The sequence below is a fragment of the Camelina sativa genome, chromosome 19 (genome assembly GCF_000633955.1).
Source record: "Camelina sativa cultivar DH55 chromosome 19, Cs, whole genome shotgun sequence".
NCBI lineage: Eukaryota > Viridiplantae > Streptophyta > Magnoliopsida > Brassicales > Brassicaceae > Camelina > Camelina sativa.
Genome location: NC_025703.1, coordinates 712,289 through 714,836, shown reverse-complemented (window position 1 = coordinate 714,836; position 2,548 = coordinate 712,289). Strand labels below are relative to the sequence as shown.

The 2,548-nt window shown below is 33.0% G+C and overlaps 1 protein-coding gene across 1 annotated transcript; it reads right to left on the bottom strand.

The window, feature by feature from the left end:
• On the bottom strand, positions 25-1,528 carry LOC104767300. The gene is made up of 2 exons (XM_019241101.1): positions 794-1,528; positions 25-240 (listed from the first exon to the last, which is right to left on the bottom strand). Exons 1-2 carry the CDS (start codon positions 1,182-1,184, stop codon positions 53-55), a joined length of 579 nt encoding a protein of 192 aa, XP_019096646.1. The 5' UTR covers positions 1,185-1,528; the 3' UTR covers positions 25-52.

Here is a 2,548-nt window from a genome sequence, read left to right as displayed (position 1 = left end):
TCACAACTCAATTATGTTTCGGTTAATCGGTTAAGCTTAAATTGATTGCGGTTCAAGAATTCACAGATATATAAGAGTGAATTTTAGTGTACCTTGGTAACATTGGGGTGGTCAAGCTTATGCCAAACAGCTGGTGGTCAAGCTTATGCCAAACAGCTACTTCTTGAGTGAAAGCAGCTCTAAGCGAAGCTATCTCTGCGTCTGACCTGTGACCCTCTTCTCCCCAGTCTAGTAGTTTCACTGTTTTATAACAATATTTTTCACACATGAATCATGAGTTACATAGGAAAAAGATTCAACTGAATACGTACATCCAAATATTTGAAGGAAAAAAAATTACTTATATGAAATATCTTTTTAAAAATAATATTTTGACGTAAGGTCAAATTTGTGTTGTTACTTGTTAATATTACACTAAGAACTGAATATATATTAAAAAAAAAAACATGTTTTTGTTAGTGTCTTAACTTTAATCACTAAATTACGGAATATAAATCAGCCGGCATTTCGCAGGGTAGCAAAACTTAAGTGAATTATAAATTCCTCATTACACTGCTAATGCATGCTTGTTTACTTGATCACCTATTAAGACACCTAGATTAAAAAATAGTTTTCAACAAATTTCAAGTTTTTTTTACTTCTTTTTCCGGAAAGTAAGTTTCTATTCTTCCCTAAATTATTTGACCAAAAGGGTACGTTCTACGTACGTATATATATCTAAAACACACTATTTGTACAAAGAAAACAAAAAAGTTATGAATGATGTGAGAGAGAGAGAAAGAGAGATTTGTACCGGCGACATCTTGACCATCGTAGATTCCACGGTGAACTGTACCAAAAGTACCTCGAGCAATCACACTTTTTACGATAAGCTTAGAAGGATCAATCTCCCACTCTCTTCTTGACCTCCCAACCTCCGTCGACCTAATTATGTCGTTGTTGTTGTTGTTGCTATATCCACCACCAAGAAGCGGTCTCTGAAACACAAGCTGTCGATGTCCGAAGCTGTTCTGGTTATGTCGGGTATTATTTACGTTGTCTTCGCCATCACTCAAACTCTTCCTCTTCTCCATCGTCCATGTTCTGCTTAAGTGTCTCTGCAGCTGCTCGTCCAGACTCTTTAAGTCTATCTGATCTGCTCTCACGTATCCTACTCCCCCGCCACTCTCCGCCTTCTCCTTCATTTCCTCTGGATAAACCAAAACCGTTTCAATATATTCGAAATGGTTTTTCTTTTCCCTTTACTAAATTGGAGTTTTCATCACCATCTTTTTTTTTTTCTTTGCTTGAGATTACTTTTATTGTTTTATGTATTGTTTGAGAATTGTGATTGGAGTGTGTAAGAGTTGAACAAAAAAGCAGAAAATGGGGAAGTTGTGTTTGTGTTTATTGCAACAAACAACTAAAGAAGAGGCTAACTCTCGCTTCTATCTTCTATGTGATGAGATTTCTCTCCCGAATACTTCAAAATTAAACTTTCTATTAAGACAAACAAACGTTTACACGTGACCACATGGGGTGTCCCTTAAGGGGCTAGGGATCGGCGTGTGTCGGCTCCACTTCTCACAACTCTCTTTTGGATAATAATTTGTTCCAAACCCAATACAATTTTGTGATCTACATTTGTCAAATATTGAAAAATTATACTATATGGGAAAAAACAATAGTTCAAGTTTAATAATATATACACTTAACATACTATTTTGAAAAACATAACAATTTGATTAGAAAATTGTAGCATCAAATATAAGGTGTTTATTAAAACAATGAGTGAATATAATATAGTTCAAGAAATCATGGGATTCCTGGTCACTTTGCTACCTTTTCGTTTTGTGGGTTTAATATGTCATTTTCAACATTATTTTTTCTTCTTCATTCTAATTAGTTTATTTGGCTTAATTCTATACTACTTCGTTATTTAAATATTAAATATGGACATATTCTTCAAATGTCAATTTCTATATATGCATATATGTGAGAACCTCAAACTAAATTATGTAGCTATCCTAGTTTATATAGGTATAGATGTTCATCCGATTATTGGTTATTTGGTCCCACTTGGTACCATTTTTATATATAAGCTAACGAACTACATATCTACAATCTCGGCATAGATTATATTATTTTTGTCTGTCGTGTTTGAACTTCTGGAGTATATATGCTAACCCAGGAGTACTATTAGTTAACAAGGTCAATAAGTAGGATATGATGGGAATGTAATTATTGGACCAAAAACCAAAGTGTACTGACATCATCTTCATGCCAATTATGAATGCCACAATAAGAAAAATTTAGTTAATAATATTTTCAGTCGGCATATAGTTTGAACAAACAAACAAAAAAGTTTGTTTCTGTCCGAGAGTGTATGCTTAATAGAAAGTTGGTCTGTGCACCCCATATATAACAACTGAATAAAAGTATATATAAACCTTTTCAATTCATTACACAAACTATAATAAATGTTTTTTGTTAATAAAATTATAAAAAAATATATCAAAAGGGAATATGACAATTGATGTTAATTCTCTTTTTCGTCAGGGAAAAAAAA

Excerpts from the sequence above, each read along its gene's own strand:
- LOC104767300 (XM_019241101.1), bottom strand. The coding sequence starts at position 1,184 with ATGAAGGAGAAGGCGGAGAGTGGCGGGGGAGTAGGATACGTGAGAGCA. Across the intron at positions 241-793 it reads CGATGGTCAAGATGTCGCCG|TGAAACTACTAGACTGGGGA; the intron begins GTACAAATCTCT and ends GTTATAAAACAG.